At 40.4% G+C, this 19,178-nt stretch overlaps 1 protein-coding gene across 3 annotated transcripts in view; it reads left to right on the forward strand.

Moving 5' to 3' along the window:
• slit2 (slit homolog 2 (Drosophila)) overlaps positions 1–19,178 on the forward strand; it is a 464,730-nt gene that overhangs the window by 436,407 nt on the left and 9,145 nt on the right. For all 3 annotated transcript variants that reach the window (XM_087986800.1, XM_087986798.1, XM_087986799.1), the window contains 4 exons: positions 462–702; positions 1,711–1,841; positions 10,586–10,740; positions 11,544–11,832. In XM_087986800.1, coding sequence (XP_087842926.1) covers positions 462–702; positions 1,711–1,841; positions 10,586–10,740; positions 11,544–11,832 — 816 coding nt within the window. The remainder of the gene's footprint in view (positions 1–461; positions 703–1,710; positions 1,842–10,585; positions 10,741–11,543; positions 11,833–19,178) is intronic.

The following is a 19,178-nucleotide window of genomic DNA, read 5'->3' on the forward strand; positions in this document are numbered from 1 at the left end:
CCATTTCGATAGTATACTTTTATTCTTCCCTCCAAAATGGTCAGTTTAACATTTCCCCAGGTTATAAAGCAGAGGTTGATCAATCTTGGTATGCAGGAGGATGAAAGGTTATCAGGTGAAAGTGGGAATGTGAATTTGAGGTTACAGTCAGGTCAACAGTGAGATCTTATTGTATGGCCACAGGGCTAAGTGGCACTCTTATAGTGCCACCTCTACAGATTAAATGATACCTACTCATTTAGTTCCAATCTACTAAATTGATTTCCATTCTTGGAGCTTTTGCTTATGATACAAACTTCTAGATTTCCTTATTTTCTGAATGTGACTTTAGCCGCTTCATTGATGAATATACAATCTCAGACTGTTTGATAGATGCTGCATTTGTTCAGGCATTATTTATATCTTACAAAACTTTTTCTAGTAGCACTAAAGCCCATTTTCTTATTAAATATCTTTTTCAGCGGTCTGTTTTGTGAGCTGACCCCACCAATGGTTTTACCTCGCACCAGCCCCTGTGATCATTTTGAATGCCAGAATGGAGCTCAGTGTATTGAAATTGGAAATGAGCCAGTTTGCCAATGTTTGGCTGGTTATGAAGGCAACAAGTGTGAAAAATTGGTTAGTGTGAACTTTGTCAACAGAGATTCCTACCTCCAGATTCCCTCACCAAATATACAGCTTCAGCCTAATATCTCTCTCCAGGTAAGAAAAATGTTCCGATTGGCAGTACTTAATATTAGGTATGTGTCTTTATTAAAGACTCTTATGTCAATTCAGCCACAAAAAAATAACTTTTCTACAGAAGTCCAGTTTACATACATATTCAGGTCTTAACTTACTTTTATTTTGCGATCATATTTCTCAAAACATGCCTTCTGAGATTTAAATTGCACTAAACCTCTATCTGAATCGAGGAATAATAATCAGGAGAAATTGTCATTCTCATGGACCATGATACATTTGTGTTTCAGTCAGAATTTTGATGTATTTTTTGCAAACAAACATTGTAAGTTTTACCAAGTACTCCTTACTAATGCTGAATAAAGCCTTTTTAAACCGGTTGAGATTTCTTCACGTTTCAAGATTTGTACTTTTACTTCTAAGAAAGATTGTTGTAACGTCATCCACACACTTTGACTGCTTACTGCCAGCAACCTTACTGCTTGGGTTTGTGCCTGCACTTCAAGGGAAGGCAAGACACAAGTAAGATGAGCCTAGTATCTGCAGCAAGGAGGGGAAAGTGAGAAAAACAACGGCAAATACTGGGGGAGACATAGGTTTAAAATGTGAGTGGCAAGTTTAAAGGTGATGTGTGAGACACTTTTTTTTATGCAGAGGGTGGTAGGTGCCTGGAACGAGCTGCCAGGGAAGATCATAGAAACAGATACAATATCAATGTTTAAAGAGGCTTTTAGACAGACACATGAACAGGCAGGGAATGGAAGGATATGGACCATGTGCAGGCAAATAGAATTAGTTTAGTATGGCTTCTGGGTTGGTGCAGACATGATGGGCCAAAGGGCCTGTTCCTATGCTGTATTGTTCAATGCTCCATATAAATGCTTGTAGTGGAACTGAATTTTAGGCATTGCATATAGTGGATATCTGATCCAATGTTACATTTTTAGAACCATTGCTCACAATAAATATCTACCGTGACAGTTCCATGAAGATCTGATGAGCTGATTTTTTTCATTTGACATTGCTAAGGTTGCTACAGATGAAGACAATGGGATATTGCTGTACAAAGGGGACAGTGATCACATTGCTGTGGAGCTTTTCCGTGGGCGGGTACGTGTCAGCTATGACACTGGTACCTATCCAGCATCAGCCATTTACAGGTGAGTGATGGATGAACTCTCCCTCCATTGGCAATTGTGACCTCATACAAAGAATGCTTGGCAAATGAAGATGGGGGAAGTAACATGTATAGTATAGGAGAACTGCTTTTAAAAAAAGGTCGATTTTTATTTTGCAAACATTATCTCCATAAAGGTTAGTCATTAATTCTAAGGAATATTTTCTATTTAAGGCACTGAGACCATAAAATTGGAATCTTTAGTACCATCGTAGAAGCTCAGAAGGTTAAAAATAGCAATGGATAGGTTTCCTGTCACTTCTGATGCAGTGCATGTCATTGTCAACTGGGAGATGTGACAGGACAAACTCACTATGCATGTGCTGAATACATATAGAATGGGAGATCATGACATCAGTCAGTGTCCAACTCTGATATAGCACTGGACCTCCCAGGTCTTGCCAATGGTCTGTTTTAAGCATGCCCAGTTGATTATGCATTCAGCTGCATGATGGATCTCCACTCACATTCTTTAAAGGCATCAACGTGGGACTTTCAGCTGAGGTCATTTTGACTGTCTTTGACTGTTGAAAAATAGCTACCACACAAGCCAAGCATAAACATGATCCATTTAATTTATTATTTGTGTGCAGCCATGCAAAAATATTTAAAGAATCGGCACAATAAAATAAATAGATTGTGCAATACAAGATAAAATTGAGAGTCTAGAATAGGACATCTTGTAAAAAGAAATTCACAACTTTGTCAATGTTTCCAATATGAAACAGAACTAATCACATTGTACCTCCGTGCTTTCTTCCAAAGCCTATGCCTGTCTTGGTGTTCCTATTACAGTGTTAGCTCTCATAGCTACAGCAGATCTGGTAGGTGGTTGTGACTCTGAGCAGATAAGAACGCAGATAGTGTTGCAGGATGATCTTGACTATCTGAAGTGGCAGCACTCTGGGCTGGCTGAAATGTCACAGCAAGAGCATGAGAAAAACATGGCTGTCCTCATCCTGACTGAGAACAGCATATTTGAACTCAATGGACCTCCTGACACATTCTCTGAGACATATCTTAGTGCCTCCTCAGTCCTGGTATTCTGCTGAGAGAACAGTTTGCTGGATTTACTGTGAAGGTCTACATACTATGTAGACAAATGAGGCAGCAGCTGTCTAACCTTACACCGCAGCAAGCAAAGATGCATTACCCTTGGGTTGAGCTCCGATTGCAGCACGGAGATTTTGGCTGACTTCTGCCTGTACTGCAGTAGAAGCTGAGACATCACTTTCGGCCCGTAAGTGATATCATGGAATTAAGGTGATAAGGACAGACTCCAAGCTCTGCACAGAGCCCTGTGTTATGTTGGAGATGAGCTCTTTCGTATTGCCTAAGGCAGTTTTGTGGCAGACCTGCCAGTGCACGAGCAATCCAGTGCCCACTGCCTATCAGTTGTTTCCTATACACTAAAGTCCTCATTGGAGTTGCCTGCAGCTGACTTGTCTGTATTGGCACATGGGGATTTCCTTCCTTCAGTTGCATTCCACTATCTTGTGTGCAGCTGTCAACTCCATGCTGCTCTCTGGAGAACATGCAGTATCAGTATCTGGCTGGTGATTGTCAGGTCAAGTCATGGTGTTTCACCATCAGCTGTTGAATTTGGTTCTCTCTTCATCATCAGGCTGCATTCTTACTTACCCCAGCTGCAGTTCTTAGGGATCTTACTGCTGTGCCAGTAGTGCAGGCCTGTAATTCTTCACAGAGTTCAGGCAATACAGGTATGTCTGCTCCTTTTAGATTCTCTGCTCCTTCCTCCCATTATATGCAACATGCAATATGGTGGCTCAGTGGTTAGCATTGCTGCCTCACAGCGCCAGGGACCCAGGTTCGATTGCAGCCTCGGGCGACTGTCTGTATGGAGTTTGCACCTTCTCCCTGTGTCTCCATGGGTTTCCTCCCAGTGTTCTGGTTTCCTCCCACAGTCCAAAGATGTGCAGGTTATGTGGATTGGCCAAGCTAAATTGCCCATAGTGTTTAGGTATGTGTAGATAGGGTAAATTAGTCTGGGGTTAAAAATAGGGTATGGGTCTGAGTGGGTTACTCTTCAGAGGGTCAGTGTGGATTTGTTGGGCCGAAGGGCCTGTTTTCACACTGTAGGGATGCTATGATTCTTGTCCTGAAATGTGTGACTGGGTTACAGTGTGTCTGATTGGGTCTGCCAGAAGTAAACAGCTGGGATTCTTTGGAACCTGCAAGATACAGATGTGAGACTTCCTTTTGTGAAGGTGAATTAAAGTACATGAGCAAATGATTGGCATGAACCCTGATTGCTGGAGCGTGTGAATGATGAGGGTGTAAGTATTTGAGCAGCGTGCACGGTTATCGGTGCCATGAGTAGGAGATGGTATGTGAAAAATTTGCATTTCCTCACCTGTGCAAGGTCAGCAATTTTTTTGCAGCACAGTAGCCAAGTCCTCTGGGCCAAAATCCTTGATCTTTATGTTTAACACAGTGACTACATGCTCCCATTTCCGTACTGGAGGGAAACTGAACAGGAGGCTGCTGGGCCTCCTGGATCCCTATGGAAACTTAAAGTCTATCCTCTTTCCATTTCTCAGACTATGGCCTCCAACACTGCAAAAGATAGTCTGGGAGTCTTGTGTTAGGCCTACAGCTTCTTCCATGGTCTTTATTCATCCTGAGACCCTCTTGCTGAAATTGTTAATACTTCTACTGCTGCCAGTATGTCCTTTCCCTTTATAAAGTGCAAACAGGCTTTAACACATGCTAAGCTGAAAAATGAGTTGCTGGAAAAGCGCAGCAGGTCAGGCAGCATCCAAGGAGCAGGTGAATCGACGTTTCGGGCATAACGTCGATTCTCCTGTTCCTTTGATGCTGCCTGACCTGCAGCGCTTTTCCAGCAACACATTTTTCAGGTCTGATCTCCAGCATCTGCAGTCCTCACTTTCTCCTAGTTGAGTTTAATACATGCTAGTCGTGCATTAAGCTGTCCCCAGGACAAACATGCGGTCACTCATTAACCAGATTAGTACTGATGATCAACAGACAACACAAAATTTGCATTTTGCCTGTAGTTGCCTCAGTGGGGTGAGGAATAGTTCCCCATCATATTATGACTGTAACTGACCTTATTCAAGCCCTGCAAACCTAATTCCATAGCATTACCAGTTGCAAAGTCAAGGTTCCTGTATTGCACACCTACAATATACATTAACTTGAATCTCACTGAAGCATTGTAATATTTTGCGCATGAGCTACTATTGTAAACTAAATTGTAGATTAGAGCCACTTCAATTTTTGGGTTTAGGCAACTGAAAACTGGGTGGTGACTGGTCCAATGAATGCTTTCTAGATGACACTCTTTTATTGATGGCAGACATGGATTTTGGGCAGATTTCTCCCAGCCTGGTGAAGGTTGGTGGAGAGGCAGGCAGCAGCAAGATAGCCCAGTCACATTTGAATATTGAAATACTTAAGGAACCGCTTAGGGATGATTAATCTTTGCAGCTATCCATGGACGTTCCCAGCCCCAGAGACAGGAGCATGGTCAGAGAGATTCCCTCAGTAGGTCTTTAGTGCTGCAGTCCCCTTTCGATCAGTGCCTCAGCAGCATCAACCTCTGCCAGTGAGGCTGGCATCTTCAACACCTGCTAGCATTCTGATTGGAGCTGCAGTTCAAGGAAGCTGTCCAACGTACTTCATTGGATGACCCCCTCCAGGAACATTGCCATGCCAGTCCTTCTGCTCAGAACCCTCAATTGATTCAAGAGTGCAGTCCCAAAGCCCGCTGAGGAAATCTCTTATCACATCAGATTTGTAAGCATTTGAACCCAAGTTGTCAAGCTGAAAAGAAATGTCTCATTGCCATGTCCATTTGATTTTAAATTATTTGCAATGTTTCCCAAGACATAGATGCACTTCTGTGCTGCTTAAGTAACAAAAGGCTCCAAATTTTCTCAATTCTTGCTGGATTCCCACTGAAAATTTGGTTAATAGTCCCGCAGAATCCACTGGAAATTAGGACACAGTTGTACTTGGCCGCTGTCAATTTCCTTATTAACAACATGAGGAGTGTAAGCTCTGATATCTCCCTGATCTCACTGATGTTAGAGTACTCCCCAATGATTGGATGGCCCATTAACCAGAGTTCCTGCATCCCCAGCTCCACAGGACTCATTGTTAAACTGACAATCACTATCTTGGGCAAAATATAGCATACCTTGACAGTACAGTTAGTCTCACAGAGGGGGGAGCAGGCAATTGAAACAACCTGGGCCCAGGTAGTACAGCATTTTCTTTCCAGATCTGGATTAGTCTTTTGCATTGGTGACAAAAATGGAGGAACCCCACAGTACCCATCACTGCCCCAACACAATAGCAAGTAGGTTTTTAAAAAGCACTTATGACATTTTGTTCATATGTCTACAACACAGATAAAATGTACTTAGTGACCCCTCACAACCAATACCTACCCTCCTCAACCAGCCCTTGCTGATTATTTTCTGACTGCAGTCACTGAATACTGATTTGTCATTAGTTGAGAGAGTTTCATCTCTGTGTATGTTAGCTTTGTTCGACTCAACAGACAATCAAGGTATTTTTCAATGTATAATTTCAGTTACATCACACTGTATATTTTTGCTATAAATTCTGTGCCTTACAATTGTGTACTCCACGACCACCTGATGAAGGAGCATCGCTCCGAAAGCTAGTGTGCTTCCAATTAAACCTGTTGGACTATAACCTGGTGTTGTGTGATTTTTAACTTTGTACACCCCAGTCCAACACCGGCATCTCCAAATCATTCCCTCATACTGTTAGAGTGAGAAGCTCCTGTAAGCTCGTCCCTTTAAAAATGTCACCAGCATTCACTGTTTGAACAGTTGTGCCTGTACAGTAGTGACTTTACAACAAGTAATTCATTGGATCTGAAGCCTTCTGATATCTGTTAAAGATGTTAAAGATTCTGCGTGAATGATAATTCTTTTCTTCCCTTAAGATTGAGCATTAACAGGGAAATAAATAAAATTAAAGTTGACCTTGATATGATTGGAAATAGAACCTAAGCATTGTATTGAAGAGGAAATAAATTTGTTACTTGCATAAATAATGAAATTTGACTTGCACCATTTATCCCTCATAGTTGTGATTAATATCTGGGTGGTGCATTTTGAGCCATGTGAGGTTTATATAAACTGCTGGTGTTTACAGCTTTGACACTGGTGAATCAATTTCAGCTGATGAATTCAGAGTACTGCATATGAGCATGTTAGCCAATTTTAAAAATCATTGGTTCAATGGTAGACAAATACCATATATACTTCTGAAAAAGTTGGGGTTCTGAGATGAAATTTTTAGCCAAAAAGTATGGGGTTTGACATTCACATGAGCCTCTCCCACCATCTCACCATCGGAATTGCCTAGTTAGAGATCTTTCCTGGCAACCCATCTGCCCCTCAATTCCCAGAAAATGTCGTGCAAATGCAAAGTGAACTGGTGAGGTAGTAGTCTTGACACCATCTACAAACACAATGAGCTGAACAACTGCAACCAATGCGATGTTATACTAAGATTCTGTGAATACATGAGTTTGCTCTGCAGAGAGTTCGCCTTCAAAGGCACACTCAGCTGGTAAATATGAAGAGTTTGGATCTTTTAACTAAAAGGTTGGGAGTCAACTCACATACGAGGTCAACAACAATTCAAGTATACAGGATAAATCCAAAGTATATTTTGTTTAACATACCCCAATTTTACAGAAAAAATAATAGCAAGGCCCAAAAAGAATTTTGGTCAAGGTTTTATATTGGCATAGAGTTACTTAAGTTCAGTCTCATTGGTAGAATAATAGAGATGTTGTCAGGGTTAACCAGAGATTAATTAGATCCCCAGACACTCAAAAAGCCACAACACAGGCTAAGAATATTGCATCCCTGCTCATAGCAAATTTATTGCCTGAATGACTTATGTTTGAGTGATACAATAAGCAGATATACTTGTGTTTGAAACAGACAGTTTGTCTACAGTTTTGCAAACACAAATGAATTGATACATCTTGTCCAAATCAGGTTGTAAAAGCATAAATAACAACTGGTGATATTTTACTTCTTTAAAATTTATCGTTCTTTGTTTGTAATTCCGATATTCACTTTGCAGTGATAATTGAGCAGGTTTCCTCAAACAGCCCAAATGGATTACTTTTAGCATGTTGAGCAATAGGAGTGAAAGCCACATCTGCTGTATATATGTGTGTGTGTGTTTCTTGCCATGCTTGTTTGTTTTACTTATGGATGCGTATTCCAGGAGTAGCATGTGAGATATGTTTGATCCAATTCATGACTTTAGGAAGCTCAGCAGTCTATTGACAATTTTCCAAGCCCTGCAGTTCCCTTGTGATAGACAGGAACCAGTGGTTCCAAAGAAACCATTCCCTGAAAACGTATCTGATGTCTGATAAAACGAGATCATTCCAGGTGGTTTCCCTCTTTTGCTTTCTCCTTTCAACAGCCATTCCCAAGGCATCAACTCTGTTCATTTGATGTTCACCCCTACATACCAACAAGACAATAAACTCAAGGTCATGCTCACACCATTTCAGAGTAGCATTGCTCACCTTAGATTAACCCCAAGATCTTCACAAAACCAGGGGAATGGGAACAAAATAGATTCACTCTCCAGTTTACAAACGTAAAGAAGTATAGATTTCAATATTGTTTTAGGGAAGAAAAACAAATTTTGATAGTCCTCTGAAATTACACTGCAACCAACGTTCTTTCTAAAGGACTAGACTGCAGCAACATGCTTGAAACTAGCTGACTGTAATAATTCATCCAGATTCTTCAAACCTAGCAACGCTAGCAATGCAAGAATTAATTGCAGAGTCAGAAAAAAATGGGAAATGAGAAATGTTGTGCTATAAGATATAAATTAGACAACTTTTCATTCATATATAGAATAGTGACAAGTCCTTCTGGCTACATGTCTCATATTTCATAACACAAAGATACTGCTAATAATTAACTCAATTCAGTTACAAGCATGTAATTCTTCACATTTATTATTTATTGCTATGACTTCAGTCAATGGAGACATTATCATGGGGTTTTAGTACAGCTGCAATATAGCAGTGATATGGTTTATCACATGGTATATGCTCATATTGGTAATTATGACTAAGTGCTTGCATATAGCCATGCTGAATCTGCTTGTTTAAGATAAATGTCAAGACACTGCAGATGTTGGAACTTAGAAAGAAAAAGAAAACAAATGCTAGAAACACTCAATGGAATGAACAGCATCAGTGGCCAAAGTGGACCCTATGGGTAAATGCCCAAATCTAGACTTAACATTTGTCTGTTGTCCGATATGCTGACCCTTTTCTAGTTTGTTTTATTATTGTTCAAACTTTGAATATTTTGCCCAAGCGATACAAAATAGTCCTTTCATTTTCAGTCCTGGAAATTTCAACCTTAAAAATGATGACAGTTTAGTTGATGTGCAAAGCCTTTAATCTCACAAATGAAGCTGTCTTTGTACTAATAGAAATAACACTTCACAAAGCTGTGCTTCTAATCAGTAAAGTCAGGATGAGGTTGACAGTGAGGTACTGGGTTACACTATGCATAGTCTCCATCAGTCATATGTGAATTGTTGCTGTGACAAATGGTCTTCCATTAAGTCTGTGTGAGACAGAAAACATCCATCTCCCTGAGGCACCACACATAATTAAGCACATTATTTTAGTGCTTTTCACACTTCCACTGATCAGCTGCTAGCAAAAGCAATCAAGATATGTTTGTATGTAATCTCTGAAAGAGCTAATATTCTTTACATACATCTGACAACTGGTCATTTGTATACTCAACTGCCGACCTTTTCAGGTATGGCAGATGTGAAACCCATTCTTTGCCAGATAAGCATGTCTTTAATAAAAAAAGAATTTAGTTCATCACTGACCCATTTATAATGTGATGTTTGTCACTATGGTCTGAGCCTACACTGCACAGCAATCTTGGAGACTGTTTGTTGGAAAAGCAGTTTGCAGAAACACGAGTCCTTCAAGCCTGTTACTCCATTTTGCGACATGACAACTGATCCATATCACAGCTCCATTTATTTATATTCTTTGACAGTGTTGCAGAACAAAAATGTATTCATCTCTGTCTGCCCCCAGTATCGACAAGCTTTTAAGTTCCAGGCATCAGCCTCTCTTTCTGTGGACTCATGTCCTCACCCTCACAGGGGAACAAGCGAGCTGATAGGCCATTACATGGGTTATATTGATGGATAGTGCAACTTCTGCCCCTTACTGGGAGGAAGGCGCAAACTCTGAAGCTGTTAGTTATTCAGATTTGCTGCCAGCTCCTTCACTCTATGGAACCCGAACTCCATAGTGGGCACTGCATTGATTTTGATCTGTGTTAACAGAAAGGCCAAGCAAACTGCAACCAGGATCATTACATACAGCAATATCCTCCAGTCTTTGGGAATCTGACATTACCTTAGGCAGTCCATGGAGTTAGAGTCCAGGGCAGTGTTGGTAGTGATCTGGAGTCATACTAATGGAAGCTTTTACTAATAGTTGCAAGGAATAAATCATTTGAATTTAAGCTGAAAAACATATATAAGATCATTAGGAATTATATATTGGATGCATACAAACTTCTGTTGTGTTCTAAGTAGCTTTTTTAAGTAAACCTCTCTGATTTAAAAGCAATGCTATATATCCATTGTCCAGGTGACTTACTGCTATTCTTTCTACAGCGTGGAAACAATCAATGATGGCAACTTTCACAGTCTGGAGCTGGTAGCAGCTGATCAAATGTTAAGCCTCGTGATAGATGGAGGAAATCCTAAAACTATTAACAATTTAGCCAGACAATCCACACTCAACATAGACTCCCCTCTCTACGTTGGAGGTATGATAGAGTTCCAGAAAATTTCCTACATTTACACGATAAGGAAATTCCTTTCAGTGACTCTTGTTTTCTGTAATCCTTAATAGTTCCAGCCAAAGAGCAAAATCTGGCATGAAATGCATCAGCAACATCCTATCAGCTATTAGGATATTTCATACCATTTGCTTAAACTCAGAAATATGTTTAGAATAAAACATCTATTAAAATGTTGTAAATTGGTGATTATAGAGATGTGTTGAATTAATAAAGCAGACTATTTTGCATAATAATTTTCTTGATAATTTTGCTCAAGGCAAATGCTGATGGATTAACAGATTTGCATGTGAGGTAACATTTACTGAAACAATTACACAAAAGTAGCATTGCATTACCTGGGGCACTGATTTAGTGATTACACTTGTCTCTTTTATAGATGTGTTTGCAGCTTAAGTGATGATACTCCCAAGGGTTCTGCTCCAGAACACCTACACATTGTGCCTTTGAGTGGTGCAATTCAGGCTTCTGTCTGTGATTTTCCAATTTAAAATGCTTTTAGCATAATGGATTCTTACTCATATGTTGACTAGAGACTTAGATATTCAGGGTACTGCTGATGTGGATCTGAGGCAGAAAATATAAAAGAAGCATGGCTTAGAAGAATGGATGATTTTTAATTATAAGTATTTAATGATTTAAGGAAATGAACAATGAAAGATATTTTCATATCACTTGGAACATGCTTAATTATTGCTTTGTGATCTCACTAATGACTCAAAATTACATTTAGTGCCCTGGATTATTCCTGTACTTTTGTTTCTTTGTAGGTATGCCGACCAAGGCAAACTTTGCAGCTCTGCGCCAAGGACCAGGCCAAAATGGTACCAGTTTCCATGGCTGCATTCGCAATTTATATATTAACAACGAGCTGCAGGACTTTAAGAAAGTTCCAATGCAGATTGGCATTCTGCCAGGCTGTGAACCCTGTCAGAAGAAGATGTGCCAGCATGGTACGTGCCACGCCATTGGCCAGTCCAGCTTCACCTGTGAATGTGAAGGAGGTTGGACAGGGACCCTTTGTGACCAGCAAACAAATGATCCATGTCAGGGCAATAAGTAAGTAATTGTATTGCTTGTTGTTTAGTTCTTTTTATTAGCTAAATACTCTTTTCTTTGTACTTTCAAAATTGGAAAGTATTTGAGAAGGGAATATCTCCCACTTTTGCATTTCAACAGAAACAGTGTTTGCAAGTCAGAAAAAGCCCACCGGAAATCTCCAGACTCAGATCAGCATCTTTTATTGTAGCTGAGTGACTGTTCTAAAACATTTGCTAAAAGGAGAGTGCTATTTTCTTCCATTTATTTTCTCTTTGAAAGACCAATTTATAGAAAATTCAACTTACAAATGCCAACTTGTCATATAGATAACTGAAAAATGCCTTTTGATTTGCACTTTCTCACTTTCCTTTCATTGAATTTGATGCTGAATGCACTGGAGATTTTATTGTGTCTATTTATGTATCATTAATGACATTAATTGTAAAGGGTTTCACAGAATCTTAGTCAAATTTCACGAGTGATTTTACCTCAGGAGACATTATGGGCTGTGTTCACTGACCTACATTGGATGCTGGTCCACCAACATTTCCATTTAAAATTTTGATTCAGTGTTCAGATTCCTCTGTGGTCTCTCCCCTCCTCATCTCTATAATTTCCTGCAGCCTGACGACCCTCTGAGAGTAGTGCACACCTCCAATTCTGACCTCTTGTGGATCATCCACCTATTTAATCCCACCATTTACAATTGTACCTTGAGCTGCAAAGGCTTTAAACTCTGTAATTGCCACCCTAAAACTCTCTGTTTCTCAACTTCTTTCTTCTCCTTTAGACCGCATCTTCATAGTACCTCTTTGATCAACATTATTCTTACTTCCATTCAACGTCAATTTTGTTTGAGTATGTCCTTGTGAACCTCTTGGGATGTTCAACTATGATAATCGAAGTTAGTGTTCCTAACAATTCAAAGTTTGTGAGAAGATTTGTAGCTCGGGTGCTCATTGTTGTGGTTGTGTTCGCCGAGCTGGGAATTTGTGTTGCAGACATTTCGTCCCCTGTCTAGGTGACATCCTCAGTGCTTGGGAGCCTCCTGTGAAGCACTTCTGTGATGTTTCCTCTGGCATTTATAGTGGTTTGTCTCTGCCGCTTCCGGTTGTCAGTTCCAGCTGTCCGCTGCAGTGGCCAGTATATTGGGTCCAGGTCGATGTGTTTGTTGATAGAATCTGTGGATGAGTGCCATGCCTCTAGGAATTCCCTGGCTGTTCTCTGTTTGACTTGTCCTATAATAGTAGTGTTGTCCCAGTCGAACTCATTTTGCTTGTCATCCGCATGTGTGGCTACTAAGGATAGCTGATCGTGTCGTTTCGTGGCTAGTTGGTGTTCATGGATACGGATCGTTAGCTGTCTTCCTGTTTGTCCTATGTAGTGTTTTGTGCAGTCCTTGCATGGTACTTTGTACACTATGTTGGTTTTGCTCATGCTGGGTATCGGGTCCTTCGTCCTGGTGAGTTGTTGTCTGAGAGTGGCTGTTGGTTTGTGTGCTGTTATGAGTCCTAGTGGTCGCAGTAGTCTGGCTGTCAGTTCAGAAATGTTCTTGATGTATGGTAAGGTGGCTAGTCCTTCAGGTTGTGGCAAGTCCTCATTCCGTTGTCTTTCCCTTAGGCATCTGTTGATGAAATTGCGGGGGTATCCGTTTTTGGCGAATACATTGTGTAGGTGTTCTTCTTCCTCTTTTGCAGTTCTGGTGTACTGCAGTGTGGTGTGGCCCTTTTGAACAGTGTCTTGATGCAACTTCTTTTATGTGTGTTGGGGTGGTTGCTTTCGTAGTTCATGATTTGGTCTGTGTGTGTGGCTTTCCTGTATACCTTTGTGGTGAATTCTCCGTTCGGTGTTCTCTGTACCATCACGTCTAGGAATGGGAGTTGGTTGTCCTTTTCTTCCTCTCTAGTGAATCGGATTCCTCTGAGTGTGGCGTTGATGGTCCAGTGTGTGTTTTCTATTTCTGTGTTTTTAATGACTACAAAGGTGTCATCTACATATCTGACCCAGAGTTTGGGTTGACTTTTCGGTAAGACTGTTTGTTCTAGTCTTTGCATTACCGCTTCTGCTATGAGTCCAGAGGTGGGTGAGCCCATGGGTGTGCCGTTGATTTGTTCATATATTTGGTTGTTGAATGTGAAGTGTGTTGTGAGGCACAGGTCCAGTAGTTTGAGTGAGTATGCCGTCTTTGTTGATAGGTTCCCCGTCTTGTTGTCTGTTCTGTATGTCCAGCATGAGCAAAACCAACGTAGTATACAAAATCCGCTGCAAGGACTGCACAAAACACTACATAGGACAAACAGGAAGACAGCTAACGATCCGTATCCATGAACACCAACTAGCCACGAAATGACATGACCAGTTATCCTTAGTAGCCACACACGTGGATGACAAGCAACATGAGTTCGACTGGGACGACACTACTATTATAGGACAAACCAAACAGAGAACAGCCAGGGGATTCCTAGAGGCATGGCACTCATCCACAGATTCTATCAACAAACACATCGACCTGGACCCAATATACTGGCCACTGCAGCGGACAGCTGGAACTGACAACCGGAAACGGCAGGGACAGGCCACTATAAATGCCGGAGGAAACATCACAGAAGTGCTTCACAGGAGGCTCCCAAGCACTGAGGATGTCACCTAGACAGGGGACGAAATGTCTGCAACACAAGATCCTAACAATATTTATATGCTATTTTCAGTACATTTCTTAATATATTCACATTTCAGTGAATCCCTTCTAATCCCTCTAGGTAAATTACCAATTGATTAACATAATATAAGCAAGATTGCATGTGTTCTTGTTAACTGCTAATAATAGTAAATAGAAACATTTAAATTCACATTTTATTAAACTTGTCTACGTGCCATTATTTATCTAGCATTTAAGTTGTTAATCTTGCATATATTAAACATTTCTAAATGCTTATTGATGGAGCTTCATAGTTAGAGGTAATGTTTAACATACCTTTTGGCAAAGATAATGTAAAAACATTTTTCATTTGGTTCTGGGAGTGGAATGTATTGAGGTTAAGTAGCAAGCAACCACATAGTTCCTTTCTTCTTTTGTTGCAGCATGAAAATATTCTGGACATTTTCTGACAGCTTTAAATTTCAAATTTATATTTTAAGTTTAGATCCGTAAACTGTCCTATTTCTTTGTAATCACCCACCACAATCCTCCCATCTCTCAGCTCGGACATACTGGGGTTCCAGACTTTGCAGGTGGCAGACTCACTGCATGATCTGCCAGCAAGATGAATGCAGAAGGATGGAATCTCTGCCAGTCTGTGGCCTTGCCATTCCCAGCTGGAGAAAGCTGCTGCCATATGCTTCATTAAGACTCTGAATTTAAGACTGATGATGGCTGATTTTAAATACCATTGGAAACATAGATTTGAACTTGGACCCTTGAAATAGAAATCTAGTGTTGTGTCTTTAGCATAAGTAGAGACCTTTATAGCACTTCCATATGGTTTTTGGATTAGTTACAAAAAAAGTCACAATTTGTATTTCTTATATATGTGCACAGGTATAAAGGTATAAAGATCCTCTGTTGCTTTGAAAGCAGAAACAATAATAATGCTATGTACTGGATTTCCTGGGTAATAATGAACAAGTAGGAGTGTATCATTGTAAAATACAAGAGATTTTAAGGAGATTGGAAAGCCAGGCTAAATAACATCAATTAATCATTATCATAGTTTATGATTGCCACTGTGGAATTCCCTGCAAAGGTGAAATCTAATATTCAAGCCTATAGTGAATTACTCTAAAGTCAATCATATTCTCAGAATTCAGCAATGGTACTGACTATATTTACAAATGATCTGGAAATGTACAATAAATATAGCTTTTCACAAAGTTTGTTATGAAGATAATTTGCTCTAGATTCGCAGAAACATTTCCCAGCAGCCTGATCATCAAGTATAGCAGATGCTAATTGTTCCTTTGAGGCATGTTGGAAACATAATCAAGTAACCCTAACAAATGATTTATGCGATTAGTACACTCTAACGGGAGGAATTTGAATCACTTTAAACATTAAGTTTGGAATCGTCATGCCTTCGTTTCAATCTAGTTGCATGAAATACTGATAGAAATTCGACAACATTTTAATTTTGAATTGAAATCATATACAGTAACATTATACATGCTAAATGTACAATCTTTACATGTTCCCTTAAAGCCATATTGAGCATGTTTTGTTGCATTACCCAATCTTGAAGTATCTTTTTATTTTAGGAGGCCGTTTGGTCCTTCAAGAGTGCTCCACCACTCATTATGATCGCGGCTGATCATCCAACTCAATAGCCTGTTCTCACTTTTCCCCCTTTGATCCTTTAACCCTAAGTACCATGTCAGCTCCTTGAAATCATACAATATTTGGCGTCAACAGCTTTCTGTGGTATTGAATTCTACAGACTCACTACTCTTTGGGTGGAACCTTTTCTCTTTGTCTCAGTCCCAAATGGTTTACCCCAAATCTTTGTGACCCCTGGTTTTGGACTCCTTTGTCATTGGGAACATTCTTCTTGCAGCTACCATTAGAACGTCCCTCATTCTCCTAAGCTCCAGCAAATAATCAAAACTGATTCAACCTGTCCTCATACATCAGTCTCGCCATCCCAGGAATCAGAGTGGTAAACCTTCACTATACTCACTCTATAGCAGGAATATCCTTCCAAACCTGCACACAATGCTCTAATTGTGATCTCAACAAGACCCTGTATAATTGCAAAATATTTCTGTACTCAAGTCCTCTCACTCTGAAGATCAACATACGTTTTGCCTTCTTGACTGCCCACTGCACCTGCAAGCTTCCTTTCAGAGACTGGTGTACAATTGCACATTCCAATATGAATAACCTCTCATTTAGTCACGTTATACTGCATCTGACATGCAATTGCTCACTCACTCAGTTTGTTCAAATCACACTGAATCATCTCTGCATCCTCATCACAGCTCACTCTCCCACCCAACATTGTATCATCTGCAAATTTGGAGCTGTTACATGTAGTAGTCTAATCTAGATTATTAACATATATTGTGAATAGCTGGAATCCTAGCACTGATCCCTGTGGTAGCCCACTAGTCACTGCTTGTCATTCAGAAAGGACTCGTTGCTTCCTTTTGTGTGTTTCCTCTCTGCCAATCAGTTTCCTATACATTTAAATATACCACCCCAATCCCACATTTTGTAATATTTTACACTAAGTTACATTAAAAAGAGAAGCAATGGCCTAGTGGTATTATCACTGGACTGTTAATCCAAAGATCCAAGTAATGTTCCAGAGACCTGGGTTCATATCGCTCTGTGGCATTGAATTGAATTGAATTCAATGAAATATATAGAATTCAGAGTCTAAACAATGACCATGGTTGCTTGTTGGGAAAACCCATCTGGTTCACTAATGTGTTCAAGGAAGGAAACTGCCATTTTTAGCTGGTTTGGACTACAAGAGACTCATTTGTAAATTTGTCCCTCACTGCATTGGAATTTTCTCTTTTCGATTCAGGGCCCTACACATAGAATCTGTGACATGACTCTCCATTCTAGCAAGAATTCCAGCATATTATGTTCGTTTATCCTCAAGGGGCCTCACACAACTAGATTGCCAATTATTCATTTCTCATTACACAATGCACAAACTAGGATGGCCTGTTCTCCAGTTGGTTCCTCAACATATTGACCCAGAAAACCATCCCATATACACTCCAGGGATTCCTCTGCCACAGTATTGTTACAAATTAGATTTGAGTCAAGAGTGTGGTTCTAGAAAAGCACCAAGGAGCAGGAAAGTTGACATTTCGGCATCAGGAATGAGGCCGGGAGCCTCAGGGATGGAGAGAAAAATGGGAGGGGGGTGGAGCTGGGGGGGAGTTAGCTGAGAGTGCAATATGTGGATGGAGGTCTGGGTAAAGGTGATAGGTCAGAGGGGAGTGTGGAGCAGATAGGTGGGAAGGAAGATGGACAGGTGGGATGGGACATGAGGATGGTGCTGAGCTGGAAGGTTGGAACTGGGGTAAGGTGGGGGGAGGGGAAATGAGGAAACTGGTCCCAAGGCAGAAGATGAGGCGTTCTTCCTCCAGGCGTCAGATGGTAAGGGACTGGTGATGGAGGAGGCCCAGGACTTGCATGTCATCAGCAGAGTTGAAGTGTTCAGCCACAGGGCGTTGGGGTTGATTGTCCTGGAGATGTTGTGATTAAATTTTGCCCAATCTAGATGCAGATTAAGATTACCTATGGTCATCAAAGTTCCTTTATTGCATGCATCTTTAATTTCCCAGTTAATGCTATTTCCAACATCACTCCTATGATTTGTGGCTCTATACACAGCTACCACTAATATTTTTTGCACCTTGATAATTCTCAGCTCTTTAACCAGCAATGCAACTCCACAGGCTTTTAGTTTTTGTCTGTCTGTCCTAAATTCTAGATAGTCTTGGATATTAAGTTCTCAACCCTGATCACCCTGCAGTTATGTCTCCGCAATCTCAAATTATTTCATCTATTTGCACAATCAATCCATTGTCTTTTTTAACATTACTTGTCCTGTTTCCATTATTTTTCACTGTAAGCCTGTTTGATACTGTCCCATCATTTCTCTGCCTATCGCTTCTTTAATTCCTCTTTCTTTTTTTTTGTTTTTGTCCTTGATTTCCTTTTGTAGGATTTCTTACATAGCTTTCCACTCCCCTGCTTTTTTAGTTTCAGCCTCCCCTACCACTCTATCAAACACCGGCCCAGATATAACCCATCCACTTTGTTTTGGTCCCACCTCCTCTCAGAACCACTCTTAGCGCTTCAGAAATCTGAAATCCACCATCTCTCCAGCCTTTTGAAATATCCTGCTATTTCTACTCTGACTAGTAGTAATCCTGGAATCACTACCTTTGAGGTCCTACTTTTCAACTTACTTCCTAATTCTTATATATTCTGCTTTTAGGACATCATACCTTTCCTTTACCAAAGTTGTTTGTACTGATGTCTACCACAGCCATTAGTTCCAGTGTCCTGTGGCCACTTTGAGACATTATTGACCCTAGCATCAAGGAGGCAAGATACCATCATGAGTCTTGTGTGCAGCCACAGAAACACCTGTCTATTCCTCTTACAATTGAATATCCTTTAACTATTGCATTCCCACATTTTTACTCTTTCCCTGTACAGTAAAGCCAACCATGTTTCAACAAATTAAGTTGTTGATGGTTTCCCCTGAGAGGCCATTCCCCTTAGCAGTGTCCAAAGTGGTATAACTGTTTTGCAGGGGAATAGCCATTGGAGACTTTTAACTTCCTGCCTGGTCCTCTTGTTTTTTTTCTGGTGGCTACCCATTCCCTTCAGGCCTGTGAAG

This window comes from Chiloscyllium plagiosum, unplaced genomic scaffold (genome assembly GCF_037043375.1).
Source record: "Chiloscyllium plagiosum isolate Xiang-an unplaced genomic scaffold, Cpla_swu_hap1 HiC_scaffold_1, whole genome shotgun sequence".
NCBI classification, from domain to species: Eukaryota; Metazoa; Chordata; class Chondrichthyes; order Orectolobiformes; family Hemiscylliidae; genus Chiloscyllium; species Chiloscyllium plagiosum.